Source organism: Macrobrachium rosenbergii, chromosome 55 (assembly GCF_040412425.1).
Source record: "Macrobrachium rosenbergii isolate ZJJX-2024 chromosome 55, ASM4041242v1, whole genome shotgun sequence".
Taxonomy (NCBI): Eukaryota; Metazoa; Arthropoda; class Malacostraca; order Decapoda; family Palaemonidae; genus Macrobrachium; species Macrobrachium rosenbergii.
The window spans coordinates 37,062,949-37,081,407 of record NC_089795.1 but is presented as its reverse complement, the minus strand read 5'-3'; the positions used below and the strand labels follow the sequence as shown (position 1 = coordinate 37,081,407).

Here is an 18,459-nt window from a genome sequence, read left to right as displayed (position 1 = left end):
TGGAAACTTATTTTAAACTTATCCCAAACTTATTTTTCAAATGGAAAAAATTTTCGCAAATGGAAATTTATTTCTTATTAAATGTACACAAACTTATTTTTTTGAAACTTATTTGAAACTTACAAGTAAATGGAAATTTATTTCGAAACTTATTTTCCACAAATGGAAATTTATTTTTAAATTTATATTTCCTACATGTAAATTTATTTCGAAACTTATTTTTCGCAAATGGAAACTTATTTCGAAACTTATTTTTCGCAAATGGAAATTTTATTTCAAAATGAAATTATTTCTAAACTTATTTTCCTAAATGCGAAACTTATATTTCAATGGAAACTTATTTCTGAAACTTATTTTCCTAAATTTCTAAAACTTATATCTAAATGTAAACTTATTTTCGCAAATGGAAACTTATTTGCGTCATTTTACGAGATCACTCTACATCTGTGAATGCAGCTGTTGTAGGGTGCCTCCAACGAGCAATGCTGACAGATCATAAATGGTTGTGGTATACCTGATTATTCATTTGTAACGCTTATCTTGAAATTTATATGTTAATCATATGAAAACAACCTATTCACTATGAAACAGAGGTCAATGAAAAGAGTGACTACATACTAAATCATATATATAAACATGTAAACATTATGTCTGTATCTATTATATGTATTTACATGTAGACAAACATACACACGCACATACACATATACGCATATATATATATATATATAATGTATATATGCATTTATATACGTATATATAAAATATATACACATATATAAAATATAATGTGCAGTACTGTTTTCTTAGACGTCTATTTCTTAGTGAATAGACTTTGTTATATGATTAACATTAAAGTTTCACGATAAACGTTACAAAGGAATAATCAAGTATACAACAACCAAATCTTTATCTGACAAACTACTATACACACATACATATATATATATACATATACATATACATATATATATTATATATACATGCATACATACATATACATGTACATATACAGTATATATGTACATATATATAAATATATACAAATGATAATGTATACATATAGATGAAATGGTGAATTTATACTACACTTTTCCTACTGCACAACTAAGACAAATAGCTCACACTTTTCCTACTACACACCTCAGACAAACAGCTCTAGCTTCTCATATTATGCATTTACGTCAGAGAAATGCATTTTTTCCTACAATATACATGATACTAAACCGGTATTTATGACGTACGCCAGAATATTAAAGCTTTATTAGTCATGAATCCTAAACAAATTAATGCAGTTTTTTGGGCAACATCTTGAATTATTGATTGATTGAAGGTTTCGTCTTACCGCAGAATTATCATTTGCTAACAATACATAATTACGACTAACTTAATCTAAAGGCAAAGAAAATATATTTTCGGTTAAATCCCAGGATGGTGCTCGTTTTCTGTTACAAACAGGAGAGAGTAACGGAATCGTCTTTTCTGTAATGAATTCATTAACAGAACTGTCTTTTTCTATAATAAATTCATTAACAGAATTGTCTTTTTTATATAATAAACTCATTACCAGAATCGTCTTTTTCTATAATAAGTTCATTACCAGAATTGTCTTTTTCTATAAGTTCATTACCAGAATCGTCTTTTTTATAATGAATTAATTGCCAGAATCATCTTTTTCTGTAACAAAATCATTACCAGAATCGTCTCTTTCTATAACAAATTCATTACCAGAATCGTCTTTTTCTATAATAAGTTCATTACCTGAATCGTCTTTTTCTATAATAAGTTCATTACCAGAATCGTGATTTTTATAATAAATTAATTGCCAGAATCATCTTTTTTTATAACAAAATCATTACTAGATTCGTCTCTTTCTATAACAAATTCATTATCAGAATCGTCTTTTTCTATAATAAATTCATTACTAGTATCGTCTCTTTCTACAATAAAGTCATTACCACAATCGTCTTTTCCACAACAAATTCATTGACAGAATCGTCTTTTTCTATAATAAATTCATTAACATAATCTTTTTTAGAATAAATTCATTACCAAAATTTTCTTTTTCCTATAATAAATTCATTACCAGAATCGCCATTTTCTATAATAAATTCATTACCAGAATCGTCATTTTCTATAATAAATTAATTACAAGAATTGTCTTTTTCTATTATAAAGTCATTACCAAAACGACTTTTTCTATAAACAAATTCATTACCAGAATTGTCCTTTTCTATTATAAAGTCCTTACCAGATTCGTCATTTTCTATATATAACAATTCATTACCAGAATCGTCTTTTTCTCTTATAAAGTCATTACCAGAATCGTCTTTTTTTTATAACAAAGTCATTACCAGAATCATCTTATTCCATAATAAATTCAGTACCAGAATCGTCTTTTTCTAAAACTAATTCATTTACAGAACCGTCCTTTCCTACAATAAAGTCACATCTTGATGTGAGAAAGTTTCCCCACGAACAATTTCCTCAGACGAGGGTTTACCACGCACTGGATGGGTCGGCATATGTACGAAATATAGAAACATACCCCGTGATATATTAATTAAAGGCCATATAAGATGAAATAGAAAGATAATGACGTAGCTTTAAAAAAATGAACACTAAGGAATGGTAACTTTTGACAAACCACTCTGAGCAAAGGAGGGCTACCTTTCTTTGTTATACGACTGAGCGCCAAGAGACCTGACACCCAAAAGTAAGGAAATATCTTCCACGAAATATTCAGAGAGAGAGAGAGAGAGAGAGAGAGAGAGAGAGAGAGAGAGAGAGAGAGAGAGAGAGAGAGAGAGAGAGAGGGGAATCCTCTCAAGGAAGAGAAAGGAAACTCTACGGGTTTCCAGCGCCGAAATAGATTCTGTTCAAATATACATAATTGTTATATTCTCATGCAATGGTGATCATTTAAGCGCCTTGAAATAACCTGACAAAAAACAAAAATACCGTATAAGTTTCCTTTTTATCAACTATAATTACTTGCACAAGTTTCAGTTAAGAACAACAATACAATCAGAGAAGCCAAAAATACTGAAAAAAATTATTGATACCAATAATGACAGTAAAATTGACAATAATTGAGTTATATCAGCATTTATTAAAAAAATAACTCGAAAATATGAGTTAGTTCCAAAGGGCAAAAAAAAAATAAAAAATAAATAAAAAATGAAAATGACAAACAGAATGTTTCTGCCAATGACTGAAGACAAACAAAGAATGGAATGGCGTTTAGAGAATACTTGTTAAAGAACACACATATACGCGCACACACACACACACACAATGTCACAGAGGCGATTTTATACGGAAGCGATAAAAAAGAAAACATAACAAGATATACCTAAAAGAGAGACACATACTCAAGGCGTTGTAAGCCTCAACCTAGAAATGTTTCAGGCGAGATTAGGCATTGTCCCAGGCCATCTTGAGACGGAGGAATGAGGCATCTCTCAGCGCCCCGAGGAGGACGCTCTTCACCCGCCTGAAGAAGGTGACATGAGAGAGAGAGAGAGAGAGAGAGAGAGAGAGAGAGAGAGAGAGAGGCGAGCCCTTCGTTGTCTTTTTTCTGTTTTCGAATTTATGTTACTTCTTAAAAAATACCTTCTCATCATTCGTTGATTATTTCTCTCTCTCTCTCTCTCTCTGCTTTCATTTTATTCTCAATCCTTTTTCCTCTCTCTGTTTCTTCAAATCTTCCTAAAAACATTCCTTCTCTTTTCATTTATATACATCCACCATTCACTTTTATTCGAAGCTACTCGCAAGTGTCTTCTTACTTGACGAATTCCTCCATCACTCCAGTTTCATTACCTTTTTCTTTCGACCCAATCGCTTCTCCCTTCTCCTCCTCCTCATCCTCTTCACTCCTCCCAATATCACTCCCTCCTCCCTCCCCCCACTTCGCCCTCTTCACCATTGCACGCAATTCTTCGGCACCTCCTACCACACTCCGTTGAATGTAAGTTGCCCAAAAACTACCGCTCCATTATTCAGCCTCTCCACAACCACTTTCTCTTCAAGACGCCATTCAGTATGGGCAGTCGACTGTCTCTTCTGATGGCTGACTGGTTGATGGAGGCAAGAGTAGAGTTGAGTTGAATATCTAGTCTTCTTGAGTGTCTTAGGTTCTAATATATTCCGCTCCTTTATCTGACCGACTGTTTTTGCTATAGATTCAAATATATTAATTCCTTTCATCTGACAGCATTTTCATTTTATAGGCTCAAACATGTTCTACTTTATTATCGGACTGCCTTTTTCTTTCCTTCGTGATGTGTTCTAATATATTCCATTTCTTTGGCTGACTGTCTTTTCTTCGTGGTATGGTAATAGTAAGCTTGTGTTTATCAGAGAGGCCACAACCTGTCCTTTCTTTGTATCTCATCTGTCTATCTGTCACTTAAAGATGTGTGTGTGTGAGTGTTCAATGTCATCAGCTTTGACTGTAAATATGCCACCTTCTTCTACCAGAACCATAAATGTCTATGTTTCAATAATCAATACCATCACCCATCCACGATTCCATCTGCATTGTTCTAATATCTACCTTTAACGTATATGCTAAATTATCCTATTGTATTCAGTAATCACCATCATTACTTTTCTCAACACGCGACTAATTCCGTTTTCAATTACCGCACGGAGGACGAGAGAGAGAGAGAGAGAGAGAGAGAGAGAGAGAGAGAGAGAGAGAGAGAGAGAGAGAGAGCCTTGAGGCCATAAAAAAAAAAAAAAAAAAAACTGGAATTGTTTTTCACGTGACAAACTCAAATATTACAACTCATTCTCCTCCCTCCCGCCCCCTGCATTCCTCACCTACCTGGCAGCCATTTCCTGCATTTCCTCACCTGGACTTCCATTTTGTCATGGGGAAGATGCTGCGCCTCTTATTGTTCCCCCCACCCCCCCCGGGGGTGTTACTGTGTGGGGAAACACGCGATTAAGACATAATAAGTTATCAAATGTGAAAATACCAGTATGTAATATGTGATAACCTATTGCGTCTTAATCATTGTGCTGGTGCTCATTCATATTTTGTAATCGTCTTAACTGTAATTGTGTTTTCCCATGCAGTATTACCATGTAGGAGAACAGGAGAACTTCAGATTTTAAGTTAAAAATAGTAACAGCAACTTAAATTTCTATTAAAAATATTTCCTTATTATAACACCACCCTCACTGTGGCGTTATGTCTTAATTGCTCAAAACTGCTTTGCCCTTGAAGTACTTCGACAATTTCGAAAATATACTTCGGAAATTGGAAACACAATAAGACTGTTATAATGGAACGAAAGATCCTGCGCACGACCTACATCAATACCGTTGCCCTGCCTTACAAAAACACAATAAACCTGAAATAAATGCATAATCATGTTTAGTATAACTATATTGTAAAAAATGAAAATGAGTTCCAATTCACCTGGCCACGGATTTCCGCCTGTCTAATGGTTTAATCATCATATCTTTTAAAATTTAAAACTAAATATAAAAAAAAAAAAACAGAAATTAATCAAAACATACGTTGATTCTTGTTCAAGGAAAAATATCCCCAAATTACCGAAGTGCCAATTTATCAGAACTGTTTCCGCATTACACAAACGTTTTCTAGCTACAGCCAGCAACATCACCATTAGCAATACTACAGCTACTATCACTGCTGCTAAATAATTGGTCATCATGAACAAGAATCCATTAATACCTTAACGAAACAGCGATCTAAATCTATCGGGGTTGAGGCCACCCTGAAACAGAAACGCTAATGAGAAAGGTGAGAGGGGAAAAAAAAATGTAAATTGCAATAATCTTTTTGGAACCGTGGGAGTGGAGTCCCTAACACCGAATTAGACTGAATTACTTTTTAATGGCTTTGCGAAAAGCTTGTTTATCTCGTATTTAATTACCTTATTAAGTAATAAGAAATCACTTAATTCATTTAAATGTTATTTGCGTGCGCGGCGGACGGAGGCTCTAAAATTAGCCGTGATGGCAGACACCTAGCGAAAATGGAAGGGGTTTTGAGCAAGAAAATAGTAATGCGGAAAAATTATGATACTGACAATAAGTGTGGTAGGTTTTAGAAAAAAGACATTCGTTTTTCGTGTGTTTGAAAGTGCTGGAAATTATCCTGAGATAATCTTTTCATACATAAAACAAAACTCTACATCTTTATAGCAGAGATAAATTATTTACTTTTTGAATTTTCAGGACGTCCAGAACGTTTTGGTTAAGAAAATGAATTTAGGAGAAATAAATCTATTATTTCCCTTTCGTGCGAGCGGGGGTGCCTGTGCATTTATGTATACATAATACATACACACACACACACACATATATATATATATATATATAGAGAGAGAGAGAGAGAGATACACACACACATATATACATATAATATATAAACAGACAATATTATTGGATATGAACGAAAGAACTGCCTACTTATGTTTCTAGTTGGCTGTTGGGTGTGGCAGTCACAGGTATCAACAGGGTGTTTCTAGAGACACAGCTGAGGTGACTTACTGACTGATCGATTTACGCAGTTTAGCGTCGTAGCATCAAGGTCAGATACATACATATATATATATATATATATATATATATATATATATATATATATATAATTATATTATATATATATATATATATATATATATATATATATATATATATATATATATATATATATATATATATATATGCAATGGGAATACAAATAGGAATATGTAAAGCAGGTGTATATAAACCAAGGAGTTTAGATTATAAAAAATGCTGCAGCCATGCACAGAAATTTGCCTAAACATTCATACGGATGGCAAGTGATATCCAAATGGTTTCAGTTAAAGGCGAGAGTAAAATTCATCAGTCGTAGAATAAATGTACAGTACCGTCAGTCGGTTTATAAACATAAAAATAATAATAATTTTATGTCCCGACAGGATTAATCGTGATTACACGGAATGTGTTAGTGCTTAAATCATCTTCGACATGAAAGGAAAAAAAATCTTATCGAAATTATGCAAATACAAATGAAAGAAACATTTACATAATAGCTGACGAGTCTGTTTAGAAGCAGTAATCGGGTAATTGCTATTTCTGTAGTAAAAGAGTACAGACATAATATCGTCAGTAATTTTAAGACCTTACTGAACGCTCACTACCCACACACACACTATATATACAGTAGTATGGTTTGACATACATACATGCACACACATATTTACACACACACACACACACATATATATATATATATATATATATATATATATATATATATATATATATATATATTAATATGTATGTGTGTGTGTGTGTACTATACGTGTACACATATACATATATAGGCTATATACATTAATATATATATATATATATATATATATATATATATATATATATATATATATAATGGACTTCTGTTATCCTCCAAATCCTGGTGTGCTTTCAACTGCATTCACAAATTTCAATATCATTCGAAGTAATTCGAGCGAATAAGTAGCTGAAATCCGGTAAAGGAAATCCCCAAACACAGTAAAACATGAAGTTATGCTATCTAAAATATAAAAAAAAATTTCAATCAAATAAAAACCTTCAATTTATTACTTAATAATAACATGACCAAGCATCAAATACCATGAAGTGAAGACACCTTCCTCATTGAACATCGCCATTAGTTTCTCTCTCTCTCTCTCTCTCTCTCTCTGTGCCCAAGTCATGGGGTTTAAGCTTCAGACAGCCTTACTCAAATAGCCCAAAAGCGAAACAAAGCCCGGAATATTTTAATTCGTCTCGAAAACCGACGGAATTAAAACTCTCGGTAATTAGCCACTGGAAATCCACGACCGAAATCCTTTAGTTCTCTCTCATCCGGCACATTTTTATCTCTCTAAAACGGATGTACCTCCGCAACCTCTTCTACCTCCCAATACCCCAGAACACCTCCACAGCTTTCCCTCCTCCCCCGCCCCCCAAACCTCCCAAGCCACCTTCTAAGTGAGGGGGAGGGGCCAAGCGTACATTGGGGGGAAACACACCTTGCTTGCAATTGGTCAGTTGGACGCCACAGCGAGTGCACCATTGGTTCAAAGAGACCAGAAGGATGTTTCTTCAGGGGTGAGGGTGGTAGGCGGAGCCTTCTCCTTCTTCTTAGGGGTGAAAGAAACAGGATTGGGGATGTTAAACTGACCCTTATCGGCTGCGGGGTTCCTACATGCATGACCCATCCCAAGCCGATCTCTGCAACACTGTCATAGGATTAGCTTTGTGGCCCAAGTCCCGCGCGAAGATCCCGCTGTCTCGACGCATGAAAGAAACGAGAGAGAGAGAGAGAGAGAGAGAGAGAGAGAGAGAGAGAGAGAGAGAGTCTCGACAAGAAAAGGAACGGTCATTCATGAACGCCTCTCGTGTTATTTGATTTGACCTCAAAAATGTCCAAAAGAATCACAGTTTAAGCTAAGTAAATGATCATCAGGACTCAAGATGCGGGCAACACGATAAGATCTGAAAAGAGAGACACGCAATGTGTGGACACTTAATTGTCAAATCTCATTTTTACAGATTTTTTCACTCAAAACAAATCAACTAACAAATGAGTTGCAGAGAGACCATTCAAGCGATCTTTTTCAAGCCCAAAAAATGCAATTACATGCATCGAGATCCTATTAAATGGATAAAGAAGACAAACACCGAGCGATCTGCCTGTATAATAAAAACAATATATCTGATGGTGACTCCAGACTTTGTTGCCTCAATAGTTTTATAAAACAGAGCTCAAATACGATGAAAGAATAACCGCCCCATTATTTACCCGTCATTAACATTCTTAAGAGTGCCATCGTTATGAAGGAAACAAACTCAACTTATACAAACTAATCCTATGCCTGTTTCCAGTCGGAACAAGACTCTACTTATAATGTGAATTGACAAATTTTATTAAAAATTCCTCTTTAGAAAGTGTTAGACACTTCATGCTATTCTTAACTTGATAAAAGTAAAGATAACTGAAACTCTCTTCTAGTTTTGTCAAATGAGCAGAACATTCCAAGTAAAGTGACGAAAGTCGACCATAGCTTAATATTATCGACTTTTACCGGCACAACTGTCGGTAATGGGCATAATTCTGTGGGTAATATCAATACTTCTATAGCCATAAACTTTTCAAATTAAACCAATTCTATTCTGAAATGGTGAGATAATTATAATTCCCGACTATGACACTAAAATGCACAGATCTATCAGAATTTTGAGATTACAATTAAATACTAATCTCGAAGAAGAAGAAGAAGAAGAAGAAGAAGAAGAAGAAGAAGAAGAAGAAGAAGAAGAAGAAGAAGAAGAAGAAGAAGAAAATATTAATATCTTAGAATGAAAACATCAAATAAAATACTAAGCCCTTAGAAGACAGACAATAAATAAATTATTAATCTCCTAAAAGAAAGGCATCATATTACTGAATAAACCGCAAGGATATCTCTAAGCATCATATTCAGATATGCATACGACTTACCTATCATTTTGAAGAGCATTCACTTTAATCTGACAAGTTGCTCCAAACACCATTATTTCTGTTAACGCTCAGTCAACGTCTTTTCATTAATAAATCCATCGTTAGTAACTGCTTTATGCTTTAATCTTGACTACTCACAGAGTTACATCTCAGTGGTTACTCTGCTGAAGTCGCGAGTGCGCGAAGGTCAGGCATCTTGAAAGCATTACGTCATATGATGGACTTTCAACAGGTGGAACCTTATCCTTCCTCTACTCTTCCTTTTCATTTAACCATGTTACTTCTTACTTGGCAGGTTCGTTATGGCCTCTAAAAAGAAGTCAATTAACACAATCCTCACCATGACCTAGTTGAATTTAGACAACAGTGCCCAATTAAAGTTAGTCTCTTTCCCATAAGAAAAAAACATGGGATGGTAAAACCAAATCCCACAGGAGAATAACAGTCCGGAGATCCGTACCAAGCGCTCTCGCGTTTTTTCACGCATCATCAGGGCTTTGTGCCCTGATAATGCATGGATGGTACGGATCTTCTGACTGTTATTTTCCCGTGGTTTTCTCTTGTACTAAATCACATGGATCTCCTGTGATTTTTCGAGCATGGGATGGCAATAAGACAGCGCCGTTTTCGACAGTCAGGTAATAGAAGACTGCTAAAGATGATTCTTCAAGTGTAAGAGAGAAACGAGACGATATATCATATAAGACAATTTGGGAGTTGGGACTGTAAAGGCTGCAATTCCAGAACTATGTTTTTCTGGGGATCCTATATTTTTTAAACATTCTATTATATATAAAAATATGCCACATAATTCACATGCACATCACGGTATGCAGTTTTGGTAAAAATTGCTTCAGTGGATAGGGCAGTGAGGGAGGTGTCTGGTACTTTAGATCCCTGATACTGGAGTGGCATTATCTTTCGCGTTACTTGTTTAGCTCTCCAGGGACCTGGAACTACTGTATGTTAGACAAAGTACAGACATGTAATATGGTCATGTTTAACATATCCACAATCAAGCCCTGTAGTGAATATAGCAAGTGCTTCAGTCAACCTTTCCACCTTCAAGTGCAGAGACAGTGGGAAGATGGTTATGTTTAGCACAGCTAACAACCGGGAATTCGGTGGGTTGAGCACTCATACATGCAACATGCAAATTTCCCAAAGCATCGAGGTTAAGGCCTAAATGTGAAAATTCCTACAGCACTCCTACAGATGGGTCAGATACGCCCATTTGCCTGATACCGAATCTGCGGTACTGGAAGTGAAGGTTTTGGGGTCTGGAACTGAATGTAACCTAAACTGCAACAGCTGGGTCATAAATGTTATGCCTGACACTCTCGGGACTTTGAGTTACTCCAGATGGCCAGGATCTGGCCAGGAAGTGCATAATGTATGAAGAATATGTATGGAATCAGTATCCAATAATATTGTGGCAAATCAGGTATCAGGCAAAGTAACTGGCGAATTGCAAGTGAAACTTGTTCAATGCCTACGGTTTCTGACGTTGTGGTCAATCTACCACAAAACTTACTCTCAGACACACTACCTGCCAGTGTAAGTGAACACACTTAATATAATGAGTTGCATCCGATGACACATAAAGTCAAAAGCTAGCTGTTCATCAACTAGCTAAAATTTCCACCACACGTATAACCAGGAATCACACTTAGTAGAGAAATACGAAGGGGTCATTTTCTATAACAACGTATAATGAGGACATTTTCATAATAAAACCAACAGGTAATGAGGAATATCCTTTATACCGAGTTCCAAGGCACTGAAAGGAAATGAATGTTTTTTCAGAGGAGCGTTTTGTCTTCATCTAATTATTAAACCACGGCTTCTGTTTGACTGAAATCCTTGTCAGTTTTGTAAGGCTGTTATAAGAGACATCTCTGAATTATTCATCTCAGTGCAGATGACAGAAAAGTTTTAATGAACAAATCGACACGTAAAAAATACATGGAGGAATATGTTTATAGATTTAAATTCCTGGAAAAACCTATGAAAGTTTCCGTTACTAAATGTAAGAAATGCATATTGCATTTATTGTGATGATGATAAAATCATCACTGTTTTATATTAAAGTCTTGTCAAATAATTAAAGAGTATTTTATCCCGTGGATACTGTGAAAATATCCCTAACCCACAAGCACGTGCAAACTAGACTGACAGTCTATTGTTTTTTTAGTTTATGAATGTTTCCCAGTTTTGCATATGAGTTTCAAAATACAGTAAAATGGCTCTTGTGGAAACTTTGTTACTTCATTTGTTCGTACATGTAAATCTGTAAAAAATGCAATTTTCAAAGACGGTAATACTGCAATGAAGTAAACAGATGGGAAACATGAAGCATCAACATCAATGAAAATATGAAAGAAAAAACTCAGCATCAACGTCACTTAATAATATAAAAAACTGCATGAAACGCAAACCTCCACTACGTACAAGCTGATATGAGTAATCACTGGATTATATCTTTATTTTCAGCATCATCTTAATCACTGCCATCCCCATTTTTCTTGTTGTTATCGCCAATTATGCTGCCACAGTGATGGGACCGGTAATGATGATAACGAACGCAACCAAAATACTCATTTAAGAAACTCTACGTATCTATTCGTTAGCATCACTGACGTTTCAAATTTATGTTCATGTATTCAAAATTAAATTTCGATTGCTTAACTAGATTTTAAATGGCCACTCTCAGGCTGAAGCTGAAATAAGACTGATACAATTTTTCCGGATTCTTTTCTTCCGTTTATCCGGAATATCCGGATAGCTACAAAAGAACTGATGCGTATGCATGTTTCCTACCCGAAAGCTGTCTTTTATGTCGATAAGACCTGCTTGGAAATACTCTCATAATAAAGAGAATATTCGGATTTATTCAAGATGTGAGAGACTAAAATTAAGCTGTGCATTTCATTTAACATGGAAAGCTTACATGGATTATTTTTAGAAGAGATAGGAACATGTTTAAGGATTATAAGGAACCATGTCCCCTTTGATAAATAATCCGCTCGCCTTTAGACCATGGCTAATCTTCGATAAACACTGGGAACATTTTTACGCATCTCAACGCTTTTTAAGTAAATGAAAAAAGAGTTTTAAACACAGACATGTACCGGCAATTGAAAACATGATTTTTACTACTGCTAATCAAATTAATTATGGTCATCACAGTGATAAAAAACAAGGGGGAAACTAAATTCATCTCACATGCAAGCAGAAGCACGTTCGATTCTCTTCATTTCAGTCGCAGGAGTAACTTGAAAAAGATCAGAGCTATACTAACGAAACCAAACTCAATTTCCATAGTAACTTGACACATAAAAAGCTTTCTCACGTTTGTTTTTCATAAAACTTTGACGAAATAATCGCCAATTGGTGAAGCATTCCTTACTGATCTAATGAAATTGGAAAAGATTTTCCAAGTTTTTTTTTTTTTTAGTTCTAAAAACAGCGGGGGAATTAAGTACCGAAAACTATTGGTTCAAGCTCTGATGACAAATTGTTATTCATTCACTGAGCTTTTATATTGCCAAAAAAATGTTTCGCTACATTTGCTTGAAACTGAGTAGCGTTTAGAAAAGATTCTAGTTCTGATCATGCACAGGAATTAGTATTTATCTGTTTAATTAATGCATGGCCTAAACCACTAGTTATATCGATTTAAAAGATAGTGTTTTGAAATGACAGACTCTACTTCTCATATATGGTTATTATAAAAGACACTACATGTATTTTCATTAAAATCTCTATTTCTGCCCTGGAAGAGGAATCATTACTCAGATAGTGAATCACATATTGCTATAAACACTTTGGTTAAATACGTTTGAAAATGTCCTCATCATCATCATCAAAGGGACCACTGCCGCGTGACGCAAAAGGGTCTCTGCGAAATTCGGCCACTCATGTCTCTCCTGTGCTTTGTCTTCCACAAATTTCCATTCACCCCCAGCCTCCCTTCTCACGGGTCTCATCCAAATTGGTCCGGGTCTTCAAACGCCTCTCCTGTCCACTGGAGGAAAGCTGACACTGCCACTACAGTTCTCCCAGGAGCTGTATGAAGGACATGTCCAAGCCATCTCAACCTCCCTTTCATCTTTGCTCCAACTATGTACTGAACTTCAGTAATTTCCCTTATGGTATCATTTCTAACTATCCTGCCATCTGATACCTCATATTCCTCTTAATGCTTTATTTTCAACTTGACAAAATCTTTTATATTTTCACTGACACAACATGATTTATGTCTGTGTAGCAATACAAACCGTACCAGACTTATAATCTTACTTTTGTGAGCAATTTGTTTTCCAAATTTTATTCAGTCTGCCCATTGTTTGATAAGCTTTTTTTAGTCTTTCACTAAATTCCAACGTAAGAGAACCTGTACTGGATATCTTTGTTCCTAAATATTTAAAAGATTCAATCTCATTCGCCTTTACTTTATGTAATGTTATTTCGTCCTCAAGTGGTCACTCGGCCTTCCCGGCCGTTGCGTGTCTCCAGGTGGTGTCGGTGGCTCATCTTTGTTTGGTCCTATCGGCGGTGTGGTAGGTCCGGACAGCAGAAAGTGGTCCCCCAACCGCTGGTTGCTTGCCCTTCCTGGCTGTTGCGTATGTCTCCAGGTGTCAGTGGCGGCTACTCTCGGCTTGATCCTATCAGTGGTGAGGCAGGTCCAGAGAGCGGCCAGCTGTCCCCAAACCGCTGGTCGCTCGCCCTTCCCAGCAGCTGCATTAGTCTCCAAGTGTCGGCGGTGGCTCGTCTTGGCTTGGTCCTATCGGTAGCGTAGCAGGTCCGGAGAGCGGCCAACGGTACCCCAACCGCTGGTCGCTCACCCTTTCAGGCCATTGCGTGTCTCCAGGTGGTGGCGGCAGGTCCGGAGAGCGGCCAGCAACCCCCCAACTGCTGGTCGCTCGCCCTTCCCGCCCGTTGCGTGTCTCCAAGTGGTGGCGGCAGCGGCTCGTCTTGGCTTGGTCCTATCGGTGGTGTGGCAGGTCCGGAGAGCGGCCAGCAGCCCCCCAACTGCTGGTCGCTCGCCCTTCCCGCCCGTTGCGCGTCTCCCGGTGTCAGCGGCGGCTCCTCTTGGCTTGGTCCTATCGGTGGTGAGGCAGGTCGGGTGGAGCGGCCAGCAGCCCCTCAACTGCTAGTCGCTCGCCCTTCCCGCCCGTTGCGAGCCTCCAGGTGTTGGCGGCGGTTCCTCTCGGATTGGTCTTATCGGTCGTGTGGCAGGTCGGGTGGAGCGGCAAGCAGCCCCCAAACTGCTGGACACTCGCCCTTCCCGGCCGTTACGCGCCTCCAGGTGTCGGCGGTGGCTCCTCTCGGCGGTATGGCAGGTCGGGTGGAGCGGCCAGCAGCCCCCCAACTGCTGGTCACTCGCCCTTCCCGCCCGTTGCGCGCCTACAGGTGTCGGCAGCAGCTCCTCTCGGCTTAGTCCTATCGGTGGTGTGGCAGGTCGGGTGGAGCGGCCAGCAACCCACCAACTGCTGGTCACTCACCCTTCCCAGCAGTTGCGTGCCTTCAGGTGTCGGCAGCGGCTCCTCTCGGCTTGGTCCTATCGGTGGTGTGGCAGGTCAAGTGGAGCGGCCAGCAGCCCCCCAACTGCTGGTCGCTCGCCCTTCCCACCCGTTGCGCGCCTCCGGGTGTCGGCAGCGGCACCTCTCGGCTTGGTCCTATCGGAGGTGTGGCAGGTCGGGTGGAGCGGCCAGCAGCCCGCCAACTGCTAGTCGCTCGCCCTTCCCACCCGTTGCGCACCTATTGTCGGCGGCGGCTCCTCTCGGCTGGTCCTATCGGTGGTGTGGCAGGTCGGGTGGAGCGCCAGCAGCCCGCCAACTGCTAGTCGCCGCCCTTCCCACCCATTTGTTTTATAAGTGTCGGCGCTTCCCGGCTTGGTCCTATCGGTGGTGTGGCAGGTCAGGTGGAGCGGCCAGCAGCCCACCAACTGCTGGTCGCCGCCCTTCCCGTGCGCGCCTCCGGTGTCGGTGGCGGATCTCGGCTTGGTTTTATCGGTGGTGTGGCAGGTCGGGTGGAGCGCCAGCAGCCACCCAACTGCTGGTCATCGCCCGGCCTTCCGCCCGTTCGCGCCCGGTTGTCGGCGGCGACTCCTCTCGGCTTGGTCCTATCGGGTGGTGTGTGGCAGGTCGGATGGAGCGCCACCAGCCCTAACTGCTGGTCGCTCGCCCTTCCCGCCCGTTGCGCGCCTCCGGGTGTCGGCGGCGGCTCCTCTCGGCTTGGTCCTATCGGTGGTGTGGCAGGTCGGGTGGAGCAGCCAGCAGCCCGAAAAACTGCTGGTCGCTCGCCCTTCCCAGCCATTGCGCGCCTCCGGGTGTCGGCGGCGGCTCCTCTCGGCTTGGTCCTATCGGTGGTGTGGCAGGTCGGGTGGAGCAGCCAGCAACCCCCCAACTGCTGGTCGCTCGCCCTTCCCGCCCATTGCGCGCCTCCGGGTGTCGGCGGCGGCTCCTCTCGGCTTGGTCCTATCGGTGGTGTGGCAGGTCGGGTGGAGTGGCCAGCAGCCCCCCAACTGCTGGTCGCTCGCCCTTCCCCCCGCTGCGCCCCGGTGTCGGCGGCGGCTCCTCTCGGCTTGGTCCTATCGGTGGTGTGGCAGGTCGGGTGGAGAGGCCAGCAGCCCACCAACTACTGGTCGCTGCCCTTCCCACCCGTTGCACGCCTCCAAAAGCCACCCAACTGCTGGTCGCTCGCCCTTCCCGCCCGTTGCGCGCCCTCCGGTGTCAAGGCGGCATCTCGGCTTGGTCCTATCGGTAGTGTGGCAGGTCGGGTGGAGGGCCAGCAGCCCCCAACTGGTGGTCGCCGCCCTTCCGCCCGCTGCGCGCCTCCAGGTGTCGGCGGCGGCTCCTCTCAGCTTGGTCCTATTGGTGGTGTGGCAGGTCGGGTGGAGCGGCCAGCAGCCTGAAAAACTGCTGGTCGCTCGCCCTTCCCAGCCGTTGCGCGTCTCCGGGTGTCGGCGGCGGCTCCTCTCGGCTTGGTCCTATTGGTGGTGTGGCAGGTCGGGTGCAGCGGCCAGCAGCCCTCAACTGCTGGTCGCCGCTCTTCCGCTCGCACGCCCTGCGCGTCAGCGCGCTCCTGGTCGGCCATCCATCGTGGTGGTGTGGCAGGTCGGGTGGAGCGCCAGCAGCCCCCCAACTGCTGGTCGCCGCCTCCTTCCCGCCTGCTGTTTCTCCGGTGTCGGCGCGGCCTTCTCGGCTTGGTCCACGGGTAGTGTGGCGGGTCGGGTGGAGCGCCAGCAGCTACCCAACTGCTGGTCGCCTGCCCTTCCCGCTTATTGCCGCTCCTCGGGTGTCGCGGCGGCTCCTCCCGGCTTGGTCCTATCGTGCGGTGTGGCAGGTCGGGTGGAGCGGCCAGCAGCCCAAAACTGCTGGTCCTGCCCTTCCCAGCCGCTGGGCGCGCCGCCTCCAGGTGTCGCCGGCGCTCCTCTCGGCTTGGTCCTATCGGGTGGTGTGGCAGGTCGGGTGGAGCGCCAGCAGCCCACCAACTGCTGGTTGCTCACCCTTCCCGCCTGCACGCTCCGGTGCTGGCGCGGCTCATCTCGCTTGGTCCTATCGTGGTGTGGCTGAATGTCGGGTGGAGTGCCAGCAGCCCATTAACTGCTGGTCGCTCGCCTTCCTCGCACGCTGCGCGCCTGGTGTCGGGCGGCGGCCCTCTCGGCCTTGGTTTTATCGGTGGTGTGGCAGGTCGGGTGAGTGGCCAGCAGCCCCCAACTGCTGGTCGCCGCCTTCCCGCCCGCTGCACGCCCAAGTGTCGGGCGCGTTCCTCTCAGCTTGGTCCTATCGGTGGTGTGGCAGGTCGGGTGAGCGCCAGCAGCCTGAAAACTGCTGGTTGTCGCCTCTTCCTGCCCGCGCATCTCCTCCGGTGTCGGCGGCGGCTCCTCTTGGCTTGGTCCCAGGTGCAGTGGCAGGTCAGGTGGAGCGGCCAGCAGCCTCCCAACTGCTGGTCGCCAGCCCTTCCCGCTGGCTGTGCGCCTCCCGGTGTCGGCAGCGCTCTTCTTGGCTTGGTCCTATCGTGGTGTGGGCAGGTCGGGTGGAGCGCCAGTAGCTCCCAACTGGGCTGGTCGGTCGCCCTTCCTGCCCAAGGCGGCCTCCGGTGTCAGCGCGGCCCTTCTCGCTTGTCCATCGCAGTGTGGCAGGTCGGGTGGAGCGCCAGCAGCCCCCAACTGCTGGTCGCCGCCCTTCCCAGCCGCTGCGCTACCTCCGGGTGTCGGCAGCGCTCCTCTCGGCTTGGTCCACGTGGGTGGTGTGGCAGGTCGGGTGAAGCGCCAGCAGCCCCCCAACTGCTGGTCGCCGCTCCTTCCCGCCCGCGCGCTTCTGGGTGGGCGCGGCTCCTCTCGGCTTGGTCCATCGTGGTGGGCAGGTCGGGTGGAGCGCCAGCAGCCCACCAACTGCTGGTCGCCGCTTCTTCCCAGCCGCTGCTCGCTCCGGGTGCTGGCAGCGCTCCTCGGCTTGGTCCTATCGGGTGGTGTGGCAGGTCTGGTGAAGCGGCCAGCAGCCCCACAACTGCTGGTCGTCACCCTTCCTGCTCGCGCTGCACGCCTCCAGGTGTCGGCGGCGGCTCATCTCGCTTGGTCCTATCGGGTGGTGTGGTAGGTCGGGTGGAGTGGCCAGCAGCCCACTAACTGGTCGCCGCCATTCCTGCCCGCGCGCCGCCTCCGTTCGGCATGCTCCTTCCTCGGCTTGGTCCTATCGGTGTGGCAGGTCGGGTGTGGAGCAGCCAGCAACCCACCAACTGCTGGTCGCTGCCCTTCCCGCTCATTGCGCGCCTCCGGTGTCGGGCGTGGCGGCCCGGCTTGGTCCTATCGGGTGGTGGCAGGTCGGGTGGAGCGCCAGCCCCCCCAACTGCTGGTCACCGCCTCTTCCTGGCAGCTGCGCCCGGTGTCGGGCGGCGGCCTCCTCAGCTTGGTCCTATCGTGGTGTGGCAGG

At 43.2% G+C, this 18,459-nt stretch overlaps 1 protein-coding gene across 1 annotated transcript in view; it reads left to right on the top strand.

Annotated features, from left to right (window-relative positions):
• LOC136835788 (collagen alpha-2(I) chain-like) overlaps positions 1-18,155 on the top strand; it is a 28,299-nt gene extending 10,144 nt beyond the window's left edge. Inside the window, exons 2-3 of the mRNA XM_067099644.1 lie at positions 15,442-16,413; positions 16,921-18,155. Of these exons, the coding sequence (XP_066955745.1) occupies positions 15,442-16,413; positions 16,921-18,155 (2,207 nt within the window). The remainder of the gene's footprint in view (positions 1-15,441; positions 16,414-16,920) is intronic.
• Positions 18,156-18,459: the final 304 nt, after the last annotated feature.